This window comes from Alosa sapidissima, chromosome 14 (genome assembly GCF_018492685.1).
Source record: "Alosa sapidissima isolate fAloSap1 chromosome 14, fAloSap1.pri, whole genome shotgun sequence".
Taxonomy (NCBI): domain Eukaryota; kingdom Metazoa; phylum Chordata; class Actinopteri; order Clupeiformes; family Clupeidae; genus Alosa; species Alosa sapidissima.
This window is the reverse complement of record NC_055970.1, coordinates 23,698,523-23,717,402: the sequence shown is the minus strand read 5'-3', so window position 1 is coordinate 23,717,402 and position 18,880 is coordinate 23,698,523. Positions and strand designations below refer to the sequence as shown.

Sequence of the window (18,880 nt, the reverse complement as noted above, 5' to 3'; positions counted from 1 at the left end):
GCCTTTACTTTGTTCATGGCAACGCAGTAAAAAGTTGTAGAGAATCATGAGTGCAGACAGGCACACAGACGTAAACTCGGATCAAGTCAGGTCAGATCAGTTCGTGTTCCAGATATGGAGCGCAGAGAGGTCATTTTTAATCACTAAATAAAAATGGCATTTATTTCTGTAAGGCGCACACCACATATGTCTGTAAATTGCTCAGCCCCAGAGAATCCACCATGGCAATGATATTGCCAGATTCAGGACAGTCTGCCCTACACACACATGAAATGCATGTAGAGCTATGAGCTTGCTGTGGTGAGATACATGTAAAAATATAAGAGTTTTTATAATACGCTTTTTATATTTTAATTCTTTAAAAATCAAAATAAAATCAATGCTAGTACTAATACATGAAATGATCATTGATTTCATGATCAATGAACATGAAATGACTCTGCCGGAAAAAACTATATATAATATGTGTGTGTGGCATTTACAATGACCAGAATAAATCCTTATGAATAGAGGTAGTGAAAATGCCCTAAAAAGGGTTAAAATATGCATATATTTAAAAAGTAGAATCCATGCAAAAATACTTAAAAAACAATTATTTAATAAATATTTCAGGAAAATATAAGTTGTATGTGTATGTGTTTATTAGTTCCAAAGTTTAATCAATTAGACACTGATGGCACAGTGCTCTGTTTTAAGTCTTTTTTTCTCAACTAAAAATGCTTTGCGCTGGTTAGGGGGTACTTGACTGAAAAAATATTTCACGGGGTTTTTGTACATCACTGAAAAAAGGTTGAGAACCACTGCCTTAAACCACTGAATGATTCAGAACTAGAATGTGCCAGCAGGTGGCGATATAGGTTTAGGTTTAGTCACAGAAAGAAGCCGAGGATGCGCAGACTTGTCACTGCAGTTTTTTTGTTTGTTTGTTTGTTTGTTTGTTTGTTTGTTTGTTTTAACATAAATAGACGTGGCTCGGCCAACTAACCCACATTTTAGTCCTCATTGAATCAACAACTTGCTGGCTGGCTGTTTTCAGTTCCTGGCTCCATTTCACACAGTACTCAGTACAGTACAGTATCTGAAAATGAAATCTGGAAAAAAAAGATCTATAATAGGGTGACAAAAGAGATTATTTCATAAATTACCACATTAAGCAACTTTAGCCATTACATATTTTGGGTTCAAAGGCTCAAATGACATCACTGATTAAAAGAAAGGAAAAGATCATGACGTATTGGTATTGAATTGGTAAATTCAGCTACATGGTGCAGCTCGAAAATTGCACAGCATTCAGCCAACATACTTGACTTGAGTCCAGTTGTGTAGATTCTCATGCTTTCAAAAGGTAAACTAGTTGAAAAAGTCTAAAGTTGACCACTGTCTATTTTTGCTGAGCCAGAGTCACATCTGTGAGGAGGTGTGCAGGAATATGATTGTGTGCAGTTTATGCCATTGTCAGAGGTGAAATTGCTGTCTATTTTTGCAGGCTTTTGAAGTCTGGGTCAAAGAACAGACAGTTCTTTCCTTTCTATTCATTCCTTTAGCTCATTTTATGGGTCATTGCTCTCAGTTCTTTCATTTGTCCGTGTTTTCTAAGAATACCGCACATGGCAAAACGTTAGGCAGCCAAATGAAATGCCTGGTGCATGTTCAGTGTAGACAATGCAAGATACTTACTTACTTACTGTCTGCCGTCTGAAGACATTTCCGCTCCGTGTTGTGCATGTACTACCTTCTCCCTCTGTTTTTCATTCTTTCAGGGGGCTGGTTGCCAGTGTCTGCTGTTTCCCTGTGTAACAGCTACTTTGGCCACTTGTTTCAGCCAGCTCTCAATTCATTACTCGAGCAAGGCTTCTGTTCCACCGCAAGTGAAGAACGCAGAGTGTTATTTCCCCTGAAAGGCGTAGCCTGCCGCAGCACCCCAAGGCAATAACTGCAGTCCCCAAAGCTCTGCAGGACTGGAGTGTTTTCCACGCAGGGGTGACTGAGTGATTGAAAAGAGCCATTGTCTACCATTTGTTCTGATAAAGTGGGCAGTTTGTTGTGATGGCCCAGGCATTGCACCATGTCTCTTTCAGTATCTTTGGATTTGTCTTTGCCACTTCATTGGCTGTGAGATGGATGGATGGTTAGTTGGATGGCCTACTCTAAGCTGGGTCGCCCAGGTGTGGTTCAATGCCGGTAAATTAAAGGAAACTGCTGTTGCTAAGGCACATGATCTCTCTGGGCAAAGGCATAATTGTGTTCCTTCTCTGATAGTATTTTTAAGTGTTTTGCTTAATACTGGAAGGTCTGATTAAAAAGCTGTCATGGCTCTTTGACACAGAATGTAATGCCGCCTACTAGTCATCATAGTCTCTGATGAAAGAGGTGCTTTTGAAAGACAGCATTTGATAATACTTTACTTGAGGGGAAAAGAAGACCTATTTTCTCTGTTTGAATGCTACATAGTTAGTGTGATTAGATCACTGAATTTTGGTCTATTAAAGCATCATGTTGACTAGCAGAGCCTTTTAAAAGCATTTCAAGCAGAATGTTTTGTATTTCTCTCAGAGGGTAAGTCGTGACTGAAAAAAAACCACACACACACACACTGTATGGATTAGTAGGAAGGACATGGAGATGTTTTCTCCCTCTCTCTCTGCCTGCAGTTTTTTTCCCTTTGTGCTTTATGGTATCCTCTGTCCCTTTTGAGTGACACTAATGAAATGTCAGCAGTATGAAGGGTGGGGCGGAAAGAAAAGTTGTTTGGGTGGTGATTAAGGCATAGACTTATGAGGAAAGCTCCCATGCCTTGCAGTTGCTATTTCCTTTTTTTTTTTCAGAATAACAGTGTCAAGACAGTTTAATGTTGCTGCCAAAAATGTTGATAGTCTAGATGAGAATCCCTTCATCAGATGATCTGCCGCCTCCCCGCTCCACTTGGTTTGTGTACCTGTCAGGATTTGTGCACGGGTCTATTTCAGTTTCGTGCCTGTCTTTGCGTTCCCGGTGATTACCCTGTAGCTTATTACACGTGTGGGCAATCATGCACATTCTCTGGGTGAGTAGTCGGTGAAGGCAGGCAGCCGCGGTGGGAACAACAGAAGGAGGTCTGAAAGGATGGAGCCGCTGGCGGTGAAGGGAAACGGGCTGTCTGGATGGGAGAGGATCTGTGAATCACCCCGGGCTGGCTGAGGTGCTCTATGTCCTCCGTCCTAAGCATGACTGGGGTGGTGGATTTGACAGGTGTCTGTTGCCCCATGCCCCAGTGCAGTTGTAGCTGCTCTCAGGTGCCAAAAGTGTCGTCCAGGCCAGGTGTGCCACACGTCAAAAGCCTCTGGCATATTTGAGTCATTCTCTTTTTTTTTTTTTTTCTGGCTTTCTGTCCTTTTCTACAGCTGCTCTCTCATTTGGTCGCAAACTACCCTTTCCTCTTCCCCCTCTCCTCTCCTCTCCTCTCCTTTTCTCTCTTCTCTGTCCTTTTATCTTTCACACCACATCCTCATCCTCTTTCACACTCCCCAGCCTGCTGTCTTCCTCACAATCTCGTGTCTTTCTCTGCTCTTTCCCTCCCTCTCTCTCTCTCCATTTTCCCTGTTGCTTCTCTCTGTTTCTCCTACCATCTGTCATTTGCTTTGTTGTTGATGTTGTTTGTTGACAGCTGACACTCTTGGACAGGTCTGAAAAAAACCCAAAAAACAGCTTGACTGATGCCCACATTCGGCCTTGTGTCTGCGGCCCCGGCAGCGGGACGGCGCACCCTGAATTAAGATGCTCGGCGCGCCAACCGCCACCTCACGCAGCACGCCGCACGCCGCACAGAGCCCCAGACCTTGAAATAAGATCCCTCAGATCCCAGGGCTTTGGCCGTGTGATGGATTTGAATCACCGCCCCACTCGGCTCTGCCCTGCTCTGCTTAGCCCCCCCTTCCCCCCCCCCCCCACACACACACACACACACATACACACACACACACACACACACACACACACACACACACACCTCTGTGCTATCCTTCCGCCCATACCCCCACGCTGTCCCGTGCTCCCAGCTCACATTTCACGCATGGTGTGACGTGACTCCCGCTCCATCGGGGTCAGTCTGCGCGTCATCCTCATTAAGTCCCCAGCAGTGCGGCGCGGAGGTGGTCAAGCCTGTCTGCCCTCTCTGATGTCACGGATTGGGATTTGCACCAGCGGGGGAGGTCTGGACGGGCAGGGCAGCGGTGACACTCCTGATAGCTACTGTGACGTGCACACTGTGCTTCAGATCGGCATGTCCTCCTGGACCAGACTGATGCCACTACTAATGTCACCCACAACGTAGTCGGGGGGGGGGGGGGGGGCAATGTGGGTTAGGCATGTTATCTTTTTAGCGTGAATGCTGAAGTTAAGTTAGATTTAACATATCGTGGGTAGAGGTAGAGAGGACTATGTTAGAATGTTTGTGAACTTGACAGTGATGAATCGCTGTGACATGGAGGCTTCAGTTCAGTTTGTATGTCATGGGTTATGACATGCCCCATGAGAGAGGTAGGGCATCCGTTGGAAAACAGTAGCTGACTGCTGACTGGTGTGTGGGTGGGTGGGTGTGTGTGTATGGAGGGGGGGGGGGGGGGTTAATGGGGTGTGTGGGATGTAGATAGGGATGTAGACAGTAGCTGACTGAAAAGATGATGAATCTCTGTGCCTCAGTACCCCATCCCGCTCTGATGTCACGGAGTGGGACTCATGCCTAGGGGGGAATCCTGGGTGCGGGAATGGTGACACACCTGAAGACTGTGACATGGGGACTGATGTAATGAAAGTCATCTAGTCAAGATCAGGTTACCATTCAGCATGTTCACATATTCTACAGTATGCTTATTTGTGAAAACCTGGCTAAAGAAAATGTGCATACGTGAAATTCTCCTAATCAAGGGAAGAGCTAAACAGCTGTGGGATCAAAACCTACGGTCGGACTCGTCAGTGTAAAGTTTATGGAAACACATAGTTGCAGGTATAAAGGCAGTGATTATGCATGCAGATAAACTGTTTCCATAAACTTTGATCGCATCACACCTTATGCTAATCGAGAATTAATCCACCCCCTCTAGCGAACTGAATTTTTATGCACATCAGATGATTAAATGCAAATTTCCTGTGTTTCCAGTCTGGATTTCCTATTGAAATGGTCAAAAAGAGCTATAAAAAGTTGCCACTGCCAGAAGATGTGACATTCACTGTGAAGAGAGGGTACCCTCTGGAAAATAATAGCTGACTGAAAAGAAGATGAGTGATCCCCTGTGCTTCAGTATTGATATCTATGACACAAGGTTGAACATGGTGCTTAAGGTTGAGGTTAGGGTTTGAACCATGGAAGGGATTTGCTCCATGTGAAGACTGACGTACGTGAGTGGCTGCAGAAGTTACTGTAGTCTAGAAAATGGAAGCTGCAGTTCAGTTGGGCTGAATAGTGTTTGCATTGTTCAGGTACTCTGGCTAAGGTTTTGTCATGTTTTGTGTGTGTGTGGAAAGGGTAAAAAAACATTCTGGATGATTTTACCTTCTCTTTGCATCTTTGAAAGAAGTCGAGATTTCCATGTTGCTGATGTGCCTTGAGCTGCATGTGCTGCTGTTGCGTAATGAGTAGTAATGTTCTCTCTCCGTGCCTCCAGTGTGAGCAGCCCGAGTCTGAAAGAGGCTGTTTTATGTCTGTGTGCTCTGGGAATCTCCATGGATTCCGGCCCTGGGGCTCAGTGTGTGTTGGGCACCAGGGTCTGCATCCTCTCCAGCTCCTAGCGCGTGTGTGTGTGTGTGTGTGTGTGTCTCTCAGTCTCTCAGTGTCTCAGTTCTCCTGTTCCTAGCCTATGTGTGTGTGTGTGCTCTCCTGCTCCTTGCCTTTGTGTGTGTGTGTGTGTGTGTGTGTTGTGCACCAGGGCCTGCATCCTCCGGAGCTGTCCATCTCCTTCACTCCTCGTGTGTGTGTTGTGCACCAGGGTCTGCATCCTCCAAAACTTATGAGCTCCTCTATTACGTGTGTGTGTGTGTGTGTGTGTGTGTGTGTGTGTGTGTGTGTGTGTCGCTGCCTGCTTGCCTGACTGCTAGTCAGGAGATGCTGAAGCTAATTGTCAGTGGGACCCCCACCTCATCTATGATGAAATCGACAGAAATGCTGGAGAGCAGCAACCAGGCTCGCAGTTGGTAGTTTTTTTTTTTCTTGGTCCCCCAGTGGTTGGCATAGCCCCCAGCTTGCTTTATCAGCGTCAGGTAAACAATGGGTTTCACATTGGATTCTATTTTTCTTTACTTCCCCCCCCCCCCCTTCCACTCTTTGAAGCCTTGAGGTGCTGCTGTATTGCAGTCAAAATAGGGCCTCGCCTGTGAGTAGAAGAGGCATTACTATTCTCACACCGCTGCTGGGAGACTGTTTGACTTGCTACCGAAACTGCTGATGTTCTGTTTGTTGAATGAGAGAACAACAGTGTCGGGTTCAAATACTGGAAGAAGTGATCGTTCCAGACACAAAAAAAAAAGAAATTCAACTTGCCCTTATGTGAAGACATGCAAATTCCACAGTTCTTGTGGGTTTTTGAAGTCTGTGTGAGAGATTCTCTAAGGGTAGCGCGGGGGCTCCCCTGAGGACTTGAGTGAGCTTCGGTCCAGGGTGCTCACTTCAAAAGACTCTTTGTTATTTTTAACTGCAGGAGCTTTCAAAAATGCATATCCGTGGGAACTTTTCCAGGCGCCAAATTTGCATGTTTGCAGACGTTTCTGAAGGAGGGAGCTGCTGATGAAATGCTGCATTAGTACTGACTCTAGCACTGCTGATGAAATGCTGGGAGTACTGACTCTAGCTGCTGATGAAATGCTGTATGAGTACTGACTCTAGCTGCTGATGAAATGCTGCATTAGTACTGACTCTAGCACTGCTGATGAAATGCTGTGAGTACTGACTCTAGCTGCTGATGAAATGCTGTGAGTACTGACTCTAGCTGCTGATGAAATGCTGCATTAGTACTGACTCTAGCACTGCTGGACCAGCATTTCTGCTTTCTTTTTCTGTGTGTGTGTGTGTGTGTGTGGCTGAGGAGGTGTGTGTGGGGGTGTGTTGGGGGAGATGTGTGTGTGAGGGTGAAGCTGTGTGTGAGGGTTAGTTGGGGGAGATGTGAGAGCCTTTCTTTCTCTTCAGCAGGAGTATTCGTGCCTGCTTAGTGGCTTACCCACGGCCTAGATGCTATGATGATGAGTGGCACTTCTGTAAGCAGGCATGAGCCTACTCTTCTTCTTTCTTTTCACATTTGTTTTGTTTGTTTTCTTTTTCACCCTGTCAGATCCTGGACCATAGAGATGTCAGATGGTATTTGTTGCAGTTAGAGGCAATACGCTCTAATTGTGCTGTGTTTCTGCACAAAACGACAATCACAAGCAAGGAAGGCCGTGTGGAACATAAAAGGGCAGTGTGTGTGTGTGTGTGTATGTGTGTGTGTGTGTGTGTGTGTGTGTGTGTGTGTGTGTGTGTGTGTGAAGCTGTTTTTGAAAGCTCTGAAAAGTAAGGGGAGAAAGGGGACGTCTTTATTGCCTTTGCATCTCAGCTTAATGAGGCAGCCGATGCCCAGTGAGTGTTCCGTCGCCGTGATTTGGGCTTGAGCGGTCCGCCGTCGTAATCGCGGTGCACTTTGAGGTGACAACCCAATAACAGCGTCTGTTAAGTAACCACCATGACTAATGGCATTCTAAATGAACAGCAACAACTCAAGTAGCACAAAGGATGAGGTGAAATGTCACTCCATACACCAGACTGGGAATCGGTGGCAACAGTGATGGAGAGGGGAAAACAAAACAACTGATTATGAAGGATGGAGCTTGTGATTCCAAGAGCATGTATATAAACACACACACACACATATGCACACACACAGCAAAGACATCCTGGGTTAATTGTCTTGGATTTAGTGTCTTGGAAAATCTCTTATTACAGCAGCACTGCTGTGGAGACTAGATGATTATCATGATTTGACAGGGCAGAGTGTGATTATGGCCAAGGATGCAGCAACTGCTGCCTGCAGCCAAAACACAAACAGAGGCTGCTAGACACCTGGTAATGGTAGAGATATGTGTGTGTTTCAAGTCAAGTCAGTTTTATTTAGTATAGCGCATTTAACATGCACAAAGTGCAACCCAAAGCGCTCCACATACAAGACATTGACAAAAAAGAAAAGACAATAAGACAGAAAAAATGCCAGACGGAGCGGCGTAGTCGCCAGCGTTGACACCACATGACAAAAACATTTAAAAAATAACAAACACAAAAGATGCCGGACGGAGCGGCGTAGTCGCCAGCGTTCCCGTGACACTAAGACATACAAGACAGACAACACAGCAAATTGAAAATAAATAAATAAAATAATAATAATCATGTTAAAATTAGTCCAATTTCCAACCGGCTGAAAAAGTCCAAGGGCAATGATGACCCGCGTGAAACTACCAATGCAAGACCAACAAAGTTCTTTCACTGACCAACTCAGAGAATTTAGCACTACTGGCAGTCTGGAGAGCAGAGCACCGGAAGAACAACAGTCTGAAGTCATGATGGGCGATTTTCCTGCTGATCAGCAGCTCGGTGGCTTTAGCAAGACGTTTGTTGCTTCATGGCTACCGACGTCGCCATCAGAGCTCCCCACGTCAGCACTCAATCCAGACTGCAGGCACCCAGCGTCAGAGGCTATACGTTAACGTTATGGCAGCTCGCAGGTCAGCCGCAGCTCAGTGGTCGTGGCTGCTGCAGATCTCTCGCAGAGTAGGCCCATTGCCCTGAGCAATCTTTCCGTCCAGACGAGTCCAGACAGAGGATGTGCAGCGTGAGATGGAAGAGGGACGGCTAGCTTCTAGTCAAGGCAAGCTCATCAGCCCAGTCGAATAGAAACTAACGTTACCGTTAGTTATCAGTCAGAAAAAAAGGACCAAAAATAACACAAAACTATCGAAAATAACGTAAATAAAAGGTGAAAACATTTAACTTGACAAATAAATGCAAAAAAATAACAGAACATTACATAAAATTACGAACATTACATAAAAACAAACAAAAACATGATGCCAGACGGAGCGGCGTGTCTCGCCAGCGTCCCCGTAACATAGCAACTGTGTGTGTGTGTGTGTGTGCTGCTAGACACATGGTAATGGTGGAGGTGTGTGTGTGTGTGTGCTGCTGGACACCTGGTAATGGTAGAGATGTGTGTGTGTGTGTGTGTGCTGCTGGACACATGGTAATGGTAGAGATGTGTGTGTGTGTGTGTGTGTGCTGCTGGACACCTGGTAATGGTAGAGATGTGTGTGTGTGTGTGCTGCTGGACACATGGTAATGGTAGAGATGTGTGTGTGTGCTGCTGGACACATGGTAATGGTAGAGATGTGTGTGTGTGCTGCTGGACACATGGTAATTGTAGAGATGTGTGTGTGTGTGTGCTGCTGGACACATGGTAATGGTAGAGATGTGTGTGTGTGCTGCTGGACACATGGTAATGGTAGAGATGTGTGTGTGTGCTGCTGGACACATGGTAATTGTAGAGATGTGTGTGTGTGTGTGCTGCTGGACACATGGTAATGGTAGAGATGTGTGTGTGTGCTGCTGGACACATGGTAATTGTAGAGATGTGTGTGTGTGTGTGCTGCTGGACACATGGTAATGGTAGAGATGTGTGTGTGTGCTGCTGGACACATGGTAATTGTAGAGATGTGTGTGTGTGTGTGTGTGTGTGTGTGTGTGCTGCTGGACACATGGTAATGGTAGAGATGTGTGTGTGTGCTGCTGGACACATGGTAATTGTAGAGATGTGTGTGTGTGTGTGCTGCTGGACACATGGTAATGGTAGAGATGTGTGTGTGTGCTGCTGGACACATGGTAATTGTAGAGATGTGTGTGTGTGTGTGTGTGTGTGTGTGTGTGTGTGTGCTGCTGGACACATGGTAATGGTAGAGATGTGTGTGTGTGTGTGTGTGCTGCTGGACACATGGTAATGGTAGAGATGTGTGTGAGTGTAGTTCATGTCCTGGAATAACCTTCCAAGCACTGTACACTGAGAGGTTCTTTAGTTTGACTTACACTGATTAGGTAGGTAGGAGTCCCTGGCGTGTGGAAATACTGTTTCTCTTTTATCAGTTGCATTCCTGTCTTTTCCTTTTTTCTGTCTTAGGCCTGTGTTTATCTGGGTAGGCTATTTTGATATGGTAGGCTATTTTTCTAAATTTGCCAGACCTCTCATATTTTTGAAAGTCTTGACCTAGATCACTGCCGATGTCTTTACATTACATTACATTACATTTGGCCGACACATTTTTAACCAAAGTGACTTACAACATGGTAAACCGTTCATTAAACAGTCATACATTTTTAGATATCATTCTGAATCAGAGTACCGAGGAAGTCATCGAGGTGCCTCATCAAACATGCCATCAAATGTCATTACCTGAGATTTATAAGTGGACACAGTTGCTTTGGTGTCTGCCCCTGTAACCACACTGTCCTTCATACTCAACATCTTTCCTCTCTCTTCTTTCACACTTTCTCATTCCTTCTCTTTTTCTCTCTCTTCTTTCACACTTCCTCATTCCTTCTCTTTTTCCTCTCTTCTCATTTTCTCTTTATTCTGCTTCTACAGTCAAAACAGTCCCAGGCACACACTTGCAAAAATATATACACTGTGTTTTGGTTTGATATGTTGTCCTTGTCTGTCCTTCACACACACACACACACACACACACACACACACACACACACACACACACACACACACACACACACACACACACACACACACACACATTTCCATCTTTCTGTTTCTGTTTCCATTTTTCTGTGACTATCTCTCCTTCTGTCGGGCAGTTCAGTTTTATAATTTCAAAACTTTATTGACACGACAAGAATCTTTATGTTGTGTCTGAATCAAAACATCCTTTGTTCCCCCGCCTCTCTCCCAGGCCTTGACCACTGGCAGCATCCCTGGCTTCATCGACGTGGTGATGAACCTGAACTCACCCGCGCTCCACGAAGACAACCTCCTGTGGCAGGCCAAGACGGCGGGCAAGCGCATCGTCTTCTACGGAGATGACACCTGGGTGAAGCTCTTCCCGAAGCACTTCATGGAGTACGACGGCACCACCTCCTTCTTCGTCTCCGACTATACTGAGGTGAGGCCTAAGGCTGTTTGTTGGAGAGCGTAAACACTCGCCCCCCCAATCAAGAGTGTCCTCAGGTTATCAGGACGTACTGGGAATTTACACCAGAGCAGCTTTTTGAAGTGTTTTTCAGTAGCCCGTCAGACCTCCATCTATTGATGGCAATATAATTTCATTAGAGTGAGTGTATCAATTTAAGTTTTATGCACGTATTAAGGCCGTTAAAAGTAGAGAAAAGTGTATTTTTACGCTTATTTTTTTGAATTCAGAGCATATGTGAAGGGTACACAATACACATAGGAAAACACAGTGTTGCATCATGCTAGAGACGGAGACGGTGTAAATTGTTTAATTTATGTTTCACTCTTGCGTATGCCTTGCTTGTGGTGTTCATTCTCAGTAGAGCATAATCTGTGTCTTGAAACCTTGGAAATATTTCAGTAATGCTATGTCTTGACCAGTTGACTTTCAAATAAGAGGCAGAGACATACGTCCTCTTTTCATTTTTTTTATGTGTTTTTTTTCTGTCATTTGTTAAGCACTTTGACGGAATACAGTGTTTGAAAGTTTTTTGCGTGTTGTGTGTGTTTTGGCTGCGCCACAGGTGGATAACAACGTGACGCGCCACCTGGACAGCACTCTGAAGCGGGACGACTGGGACATGCTGATCCTGCACTACCTGGGCTTGGACCACATCGGTCACATCAGCGGCCCGCATAGCTCGCTCATCGGACCCAAGCTCCTGGAGATGGACGATGTGCTCAAGAAGATCCACGCTGCCCTCATCTCAAAGGTGGGTGCATCCTCTCTTCTCTTCTCTTCTCTTCTCTTCTCTTCTCTTCTCTTCTCTTCTCTGTTCTTCTCTTCTCTTCTCTGTTCTTCTCTTCTCTTCTCTTCTCTGTTCTTCTCTTCTCTTCTCTTTTATCTGCTCTGCTCTTCTGTTCTCTGTTCTTGTCTGTACTTATTAGAGCAAAAAAATATGTATTACTTTGAGTTTTCCAAAGCCTTTGTAGGAAGAAAAAATCAAGTTCAACCTTTTCTCCTCCATCATGTAATTTACTGGACAAATGGACATTGACAGAGATAACTACTAAGAACTAGTCTTGGTCAACCCAAACAACCTGCTAGAAAATTTGAATTAACTCTTTAATGAATTAATTGCAGGTCCGTCTGGAGAGCTTACTATTGAAACCGATTTCTAAATCACCAAAATCCCAGGAACCAATCATAACCGCTTATCCGGCATAGACAGGAGTGGAGTGCAGTTAGGCTGTTCAACACAACCGGTTAGTTTACAAGAAACATGTGTTTGTTGTGCTTCCGAATAGATTTGGAGAGAGTTTAATGTACCAGCTGAAGTTTGATTTCTCTGCTGGTTATGCTCCTTGGAAATCATAAGTGAATGAAAAGTCTCTGACCCAATCTCAATCTCAATTGAGATTTAAGAATTGGTCTTGTGTTAGCTACTGTAAGTAAGAACACTTTTCTGAGCTAAAGAGCCTGTAAAATGTGACTATAGCCATTAAGTAATCTCCCCCCCAAGGTCTCTTTGACCAAACTGACCAGACCATCAAACATATATGATTCATTAATAACCAGAGTATGATCTAGTGAAACTCTGCTGCTTTTGAGAGTGACTGCGTCATTAATTCTTAATGATTCTGTCAGTTTTTTTTCTGCTCAATTGTTTCTTACGCCAGTGTTTTGCGTCTTTGCTGTCTCAGTGGCCCCCTTGCTGTGTGTGTGTGTGTGTGTGTGTGTGTGTGTCTTCAGCACTTGGCGAGATAACTCAGAGTGGCCCTTTTCTTGTCTCCGCGTTTGTACTCGTGTGAACGTCCCAGCTGGTGGGGCCTGTTTTTATGCATATTTAACCATCGCTGGCCGTCCAACTGTTTAGTTCCTTTCAAACCCAATCGCTGGTTCTGTTTGAGTTTGCAGTCTCTTTTTTCTGCTTACACTCACTCTCTTTTCCCTCTGCATTCTTGTTTGTCTCTTTTTATTTGTTGATCTGAATGTTTTGCAAAGCCAGTCAAGCTCCAACCCCTTTGAACACTGAACATCACAGCGGTCTCGCAAACAAAACTGTGACCCACATACACGGGCACACACACACACACACACACACACACACACACACACACACACACACACACACACACACACACACACACACATATATATAGACACAGTTATATTGATATTGAAACACACACACACACACACACACACATACTGTAGACACAGTTATATTGATACACACAAACACACACACATACACATATAATGTAGACACAGTTGTATTGATACACACACACACACACACACACACACACACACACACAAACACACACACACACATAGACACAGATATATTGATACACACACACACACACACACACACGGCATTACAGTGCTGTCTGTCCTTTTGGATTGTCATGGCTTTTGCACTGCATCACGTAAAATCTGAGGAATATTTTTAGTGTGTATAGGACTGCGTAGCACTGCAGTAGATCAATATTTCTAACACAGACAGGCACACATACACACATACATGTATTATAGTACACACACTCCCACACACAGTCATATATACATACATGTATGCACTGACACACCCCACCACCCACTCACCCAACCACACACACACACACACACACTCATATTCATACACACAAGCACACAGTCCCACACACAGTTGTATGTATACACTCAGATACACACACACACATGCACAGTTTAAGTTACCCTAATGTGTTTCCTGCTGGAGCTGTGAGACTCATGGGGAGAGGGTCAGGCAGTGATGTCTCGGAGCTGAAACAGGAAGCTGAGGTAAAGGGGACTGGCCTCTCCTCTCTATCTGTTCTGCTCTGCCCTGCTTTCCCTCTCCACTACACCCCTCTCTTGTCCTCTGTTCTCCTCCTCTCTCCACTTCTCTCCTCTCCCCTTTCCTCTCTTCCCTCACTTCTGTTTCTCTAACCAATCTCCTCACCTCTGTTGTCCTCTCCTCTGTCCTCTGTTCTTTTCTCCTCTCTCCCCTCTCTTCTCTCATCTCTTCCCCTGTACTCCTATGTTGCTGTCTCCCCTCTTTTGTCTGCCCTCTGTTCCCCCCTGGTCCCCCTCTTCTCTGCCCTCCCCTGTTCCCCCCTTCTCTGTTCTCCCCTCCATATACTGTATGTGTGACTCCTCCCACTGCTCGATCCCCACAGAAGCAGAGGAACTGTGGGCCCTTTTCAAGATGTACCGTCTCACTGAGCTGGTAACAGTGTTAACTTTTGTTTGGAAGGAGCAAAGCACTATGTGCCAACTTGTTTGAGAGTGATTGAGAGAGAGATGGGGTGGGGGGGGACCCTGGAGATACTGCGTGAAGCACCAGAATGTGGGGCACCCTGGGATGGGGAAGGTACTGTTGAGGGTGCATGAGTGATGCCTGTGTGTGGAGTGCCATTCACTCCAGTTGAGTCATGCACTCTGACTGCCGTACCAATTGTGTTCAAGGGGTAGGTTTTGTATCCTGTAGAGGCGGCTTCAAGGCCGGGTGTAGTGACTGCCCTTTCTCTTCATTCACCTCCACTTCCACCTCCACCTCTCCAGTGGAAGTTGAAAGACTTCAGTTGAAAGTGCACTCTCTCTTCTTCTCTCTCTCTCTCTCTCTCTCTCTCTCTCTTCTCTTTCTCTGTAGTCTGAGAGGTTTATTTAAGCACCATCTGGGCCAGCGAGGTTGACCCAGTCTCCCTATGGACGGCCACAGCAGGGCCTCCTCCATTAATTTGTTGCCAGAGGGCATGGCAGACAGGCGGGCTTTGCCCCCCGGCTTCCTGTCTGCAAAGCTCCTAGCCAGAGCCAATCAGAGGGGACAGTTGGAGCTTCATGGATGTTGCTGCTCGGCCCTCGCCTGTGTCGCCAAGGAGCACGGGAGCGCTTTGCACGGCGGCCAGGGAGAGCGGAGTGACTGTCTGCTGAGCTCATGTTGAGGGGTTATTAGGGCTTGTTACTCTCCGTATGTAACACCTCACTGCACTGTGCAGAGTAGAGTGCTCGGAAAATCCACCTTACGGTAAAGACCTTCTCACTTCCTCCAAATCAATTCTAATACTCAGATCAAGGAAGTCTCTGAGTATAAAAGATACATGCAAATGTCTCTATTGTACAGGGCTGGTCAATAAATGTTTCATATTTTAAAGAATCTTCTGGAAATGCATTTATTTCATTGAGTGATGGCCGTTTTTGCACAGGTGTTTTGCCCTAGGCTTGTATTTTTAAAAAGCTCCCCTTAAAAAGAATGTCTAACGTGGCAGCTAAGTGGGCAGCCCTTGTAGGGGTCCTGAGGGTGGCTCTTGTCTTCCTCTCTTCATCTAGTCCATGTGGCTTCACCACAGAGACCCAAAACATGAAACACTGTCAAAGAGGAGTCAGACTCACACTGTGCGAAAAGGAAGAAAAATCTCTTTCTCTTCCTCCCTTCCATCTCTGTCCCCCTCTCTCTCTCTCTCTCTCTCAGCCTCAGAGAAGGCTTTCTCTCTATCGCTCTGGTCTCTTTTTCTTTTTATCTCTCTGGCCTCTTTCTCCTTTTCTCGGTGTGTTTATTTCTTTTCCTGGTTCTCTATGTCTGTCCATCTTCCACTCCCACCTGCCCCCCTCCTCCCTTCCTCTTTTTTTCCCTCGCTCTCTCAACTGCTCCTGGAGTCAGAGCAACACCTCTGTGATGGCTTCTTTCCATGGCAGGTTGGCACTCGGTTCCCCTTGAAAGAGAATAAGGAAAGGAGATCCTCTTTTGATGAGGACATGTCATCTCTGATAAACATGCAGCTGTGTGTGTGTGTGTGTGTGTGTGTGTGTGTGTGTGTGTGTGTGTGTGTGTGTGTTTCTGTGTATGATACGTGTGTGTACGTCTGTATTTTTTTTATGTGTTTGTGTTTCTGAGAGTGTGTTTGGTGTGTGTGTGTCCCCTGCCACCAGCAGAGCTGTCAGTCAATGGGAAACGGTGAGGAAGCTCATGGGGTGTAATTTGCTATGCTTTTGCATGTGTCATCACCACCCCCTCACTTATACAAAGTGTTTCTGTTTGACTCTGTTCCCAAGAAATCACACTCACCCATCTCCTCCGCCTCCTGGTTTGCTTTGTATAGAAAAAAAGTGCTGTAGTACTTACATTTTTAATGCACATGTGAATTGTGTTTCTTCAGATTCCCTGCAGTTATGCTGTATTTTATTTCATGCCAAAACTGGAGACTAGTTCATACACATGTAGTGAAGCTACAGTAGTGCTTTAATTTGTTCTGTATGCTCTTCAGTGCTCTTTGCCCCTAAGTCCAGTTGAATGAAGGCATATCTGCCAGAAGCCTGAATGAATAAGTCGTCCTTGGAGCAGTGCAGTATTACTGTCAAGTTTCAGCATCTTATCTTATTAAATGTTGAGCCTTTTTTTTATATCAAGTTTTTAGATTTTAAGAACATAAAATAATAATATATATACACTTCCTGTCAAAGGTTTGGGGTCACTTAGAAACTTCCATTCCACTCCATTATAGACAGAATAATTGCAAGCAGGCCTGGAATTTCATAATATTAGGGGCAAAGCCACTTGGCCTTCAGTTAGGCATATTTGGCGGGGGTCACAAAGGCCACATGTCAGGGCACTAAGGCCAAAGTTAACTATACAGTAGGCTACATAAAAATGATCAGAGTTGTATTTAGCCTTTTCACAGCAGTAGACCTGCATCACTGTATGAAACATTACAGTTTCCGTGGCCTACTGGTTAGGGAATCAGACCTGTGACCAAAGGGTGGCCAGTTCAATCCCTGACTGGTAGGAAAAATCCAGATGGGGGGAGTGATTTAAAACAGCTCTCCCACATCCACATCCATGGATCAGGTGCCCCTGAGCAAGACACCTAACCCCCAACTGCTCCCTGTTCGCCGGATTAAGGCGAACAGGGTAAAAGACTAAATTAATTTGTGCTGTGAAGGCCATATGGTAAATTAAAATCGCTATTAGTCGGACGCAAAGTAGAATATTGAAAGAAAGGGGCACCAAGGCCACAGTGGCCTGTGAACCTCCGATTTTCCAAACGGGCATCACGGCCAACGCAAGGGGCAACGACAGCCATGGCCGCCGCAGCCGCTGTGAAATTCCAGCCCTGATTGTAAGTATTTGGAAAATAATTGCAAAAGGGTTCTCCAATGTTTTCTCCGTTAGCCTTTTAAAATGATATGAGATTAGTAAACAGAATATGCCTTTGGAACATTGGATGAATGGTTGCTGATAATGGGCAATGTAGATATTGCATTAAAGATCAGTAATTTCTTTCTACAATAATCGAGAACCCTTGGGCAATTATGTAAGCACATAATGTAATCTGAAAACTGCTGCCCTGATTGAAAAAACAATGCAACTGATCTCAGCTGGTATTCTCTTTATAATGGAGTGGAATGGACATTTCTAAGTGACCCCAAACTTTTGACCGGTAGTGTGTATATATATATTTTTTAAATCACACATAAATTTTAATATTATGCAAATAATACATCTACTTTTTTTTAACACATAATGAATGTTGGAGCCACATTTCCATCTGTTTTAATTATGAGAGGCACTCGTTATGCAATCTACAGAATAGCTGTCAAAAGTAGGCCACTTGAACATTTTGATACTTCATGTATATGTATTAGACTTTTTAAATAGGCTAGGTGTTTGCAGTCGATGGAGACAAGTCAGATGTAGTGAAAATCACTTCAGAATTATGCAGGTTTCAGACAATTTTAACAGAGAGAGCCAGCACTCCAGTAATGTGAGCTTTTATTATTATTATTATTATTTCTGCCTGCCAGTCCACAGGCAGAAATAATAACTGCTGTGTGGTTTAAGGTCTGAACACCACAGAGCAACCTCAGCCACAGTCTGTTGGAATATTTTTCTGTGGAATATTGTTCTCTTTTTGACTACTCCAAGACATGATCATTTTTGTCTGTGCACAGATTTTTGCTGTAGATTAGGTTATACCACACTTTTGCTAAAACCTCTCTTTGATTAGTATAACTATGACAACAAAGTTGGGTCTTCTTGAATTTGAACAAAGGTGTTCCTCAAGGTTTTGTTTACGGGCCACTGCTGTTTGAAATCATGATGTCAATGCTGTTTTGCAATGCAATATGCCCACTCCAAACAGTCTGCTGGGTGTTTTCCAGTATATTTTGCTTATTTTTCTGCTTATCTCTGATTTACTGCTTTTGAACTATAACAACAGTTGGGGTTTTATGTCTATCTCTTTGACTGGTTACCCTGGAAACTCCAAAGTTCTCGCAAGAGCACAATTTGAATTGTCTCTGCGAGACACTCTAGCAATGAGTAATGATGCACATTACTTTTGCCACTTGTATCGCGGGGAGCCAATCACATCGGTGTGTCTGATATAGGCGGGCCAGAGGCGAGCTAAACAGATGACCGTCGTAGTGTTGCGTCGAAGTCCGGAATTAGTGCTTGCTTGGTGCCTCCCCTTGAGTTGGGCCATTACATTATTCATGGCCAGACCTTTCTAGATTACCAGGGTCTGGAATCTCCAGGCTATTGACTGGTATCACTGTGTTGCACTTATTTACTCTGCTTTTGAACTTTGTTTTATTTAACTAAACAAATCTATTTTAGTGTTTGCTTCCCTTGTTTTAGTTCTTATGTGCTAAAACACTAGCAGTGTGACCTCTATCATCCCCATGGCATGAAATGTGGAATATACAATGAACCTTA

At 44.7% G+C, this 18,880-nt stretch overlaps 1 protein-coding gene across 3 annotated transcripts in view; it reads left to right on the top strand.

Annotated features, from left to right (window-relative positions):
- Positions 1 to 18,880, top strand: part of pigg (phosphatidylinositol glycan anchor biosynthesis class G) — a 112,917-nt gene that overhangs the window by 2,471 nt on the left and 91,566 nt on the right. For 2 of the 3 annotated variants that reach the window (XM_042062098.1, XM_042062097.1), the window contains exons 3-4: positions 10,942 to 11,151; positions 11,744 to 11,932. In XM_042062098.1, coding sequence (XP_041918032.1) covers positions 10,942 to 11,151; positions 11,744 to 11,932 — 399 coding nt within the window. Of the gene's footprint in view, positions 1 to 8,702; positions 8,859 to 10,941; positions 11,152 to 11,743; positions 11,933 to 18,880 lie in introns of those variants that run through there. The other variant, XM_042062099.1, reaches the window with a different exon arrangement.